Genomic DNA, 1,178 nt, shown 5'->3' with positions numbered 1-1,178 from the left:
AATAAAAATAAAAATTCAGAAATATAGAAATTTAAAATAAATATTAGGATTAAAAAAGTCTTTCTTTAATGTATGAATTTGCCAATGTAATATGTAGGAAATAACAAATTTTTATTATCAAAATATCCTTTATTCATTGTGTAGTACAAATGTTTGTAAAATAAGTTATAAAATAGTATATTTAGTAGTCCAGAATTAAATATGCTATTATAAATTTCTGATCATCTTTATTGGCAAATAAGATGATAATGCAATGAATTAGTATAACTATATCAATTATAGATGTAGTTGTACAAACACTTATTACTATATAAGGTCCCTGTTGGTATATGTTTATACAAAAAGATATATTGCTAACATATTTTTGCTGGTTATATTGATTGTTACTATTCATATAAATGATTGGCACAATGTGAATATATCATAATTACAATTTTTACATGTCCATCTCAAATTGTTCTGCAGTTTCTTCAATTACTGGAGAATCTGTAATATATTAATTAAAATATCACAAATAGTATGAGTTACTATTATCACATATTTTTATATTAAAATTTCTATAAACTAAGAACTAAAGTATATATTTATGAAACTATTACCATGTACGTGTACATATGTTAGAACAATGTATCAATTGCATAAGTAGAAAATATTAATTGATAAATACATACATCTAAATAAAATTGTTGTAAACTGAGTCTTATAACATTAGATAATATAAGAATTAAATGAAATCCAGATTATCATGGGAAAAATTACGCTATGAAGAAAATTGGTAAAGCAAATACTAACCCTTGTTAATTTGAAGTTTTGCAGGTACTGCAGGATTCGGCGGTGTATTTTTCAATAATTCTATTGGTATGGATGGCATATTTCGCGGTGGTGTCCGCGATATCGGAGAATTTCGTAAATTCATTAAGAAATCACGTTCATAAACTATACGAGTACCTACACAATTTTGTACATGTCATTATTTGTAGTCACTATGTAACCATTTTTAAATATTTGTCATAAATTTTTAATATACTATTCTTCATTTATACCTCCAACGAATGTTGTAATATTTTAGAATTGCTAATATATTTTTATTTATTTACTTTACTTAGTGTTATCTATTTATTTACTTTTACATTTTTATTTCCCTGCATTGTTAAATTATCTATATTGGCTATACTTTT

General features: G+C 23.9%; 2 protein-coding genes across 3 annotated transcripts in view; one reads left to right on the top strand and one right to left on the bottom strand.

The window, feature by feature from the left end:
* Positions 1 to 288, top strand: part of LOC108579043 (stimulator of interferon genes protein) — a 1,198-nt gene extending 910 nt beyond the window's left edge. The window contains exon 2 of the mRNA XM_017942471.1: positions 283 to 288. Coding sequence (XP_017797960.1) covers positions 283 to 288 — 6 coding nt within the window. The remainder of the gene's footprint in view (positions 1 to 282) is intronic.
* A 32-nt stretch (positions 289 to 320) lies between these two features.
* The window catches only part of LOC108579082 (eukaryotic translation initiation factor 4E-binding protein 1), a 3,020-nt gene continuing 2,162 nt past the window's right edge, over positions 321 to 1,178 (bottom strand). For both annotated transcript variants that reach the window (XM_017942524.1, XM_017942525.1), the window contains exons 3-4: positions 793 to 948; positions 321 to 486 (exon numbers count right to left, since the gene is read on the bottom strand). In XM_017942524.1, coding sequence (XP_017798013.1) covers positions 437 to 486; positions 793 to 948 — 206 coding nt within the window. In that variant the 3' untranslated portion in view covers positions 321 to 436. The remainder of the gene's footprint in view (positions 487 to 792; positions 949 to 1,178) is intronic.

This window comes from Habropoda laboriosa, unplaced genomic scaffold (genome assembly GCF_001263275.1).
Source record: "Habropoda laboriosa isolate 0110345459 unplaced genomic scaffold, ASM126327v1 scaffold42, whole genome shotgun sequence".
Lineage (NCBI taxonomy): Eukaryota > Metazoa > Arthropoda > Insecta > Hymenoptera > Apidae > Habropoda > Habropoda laboriosa.
The sequence above is the reverse complement of the archived record's forward strand: the minus strand, read 5'-3'. Positions and strand labels throughout refer to the sequence as shown.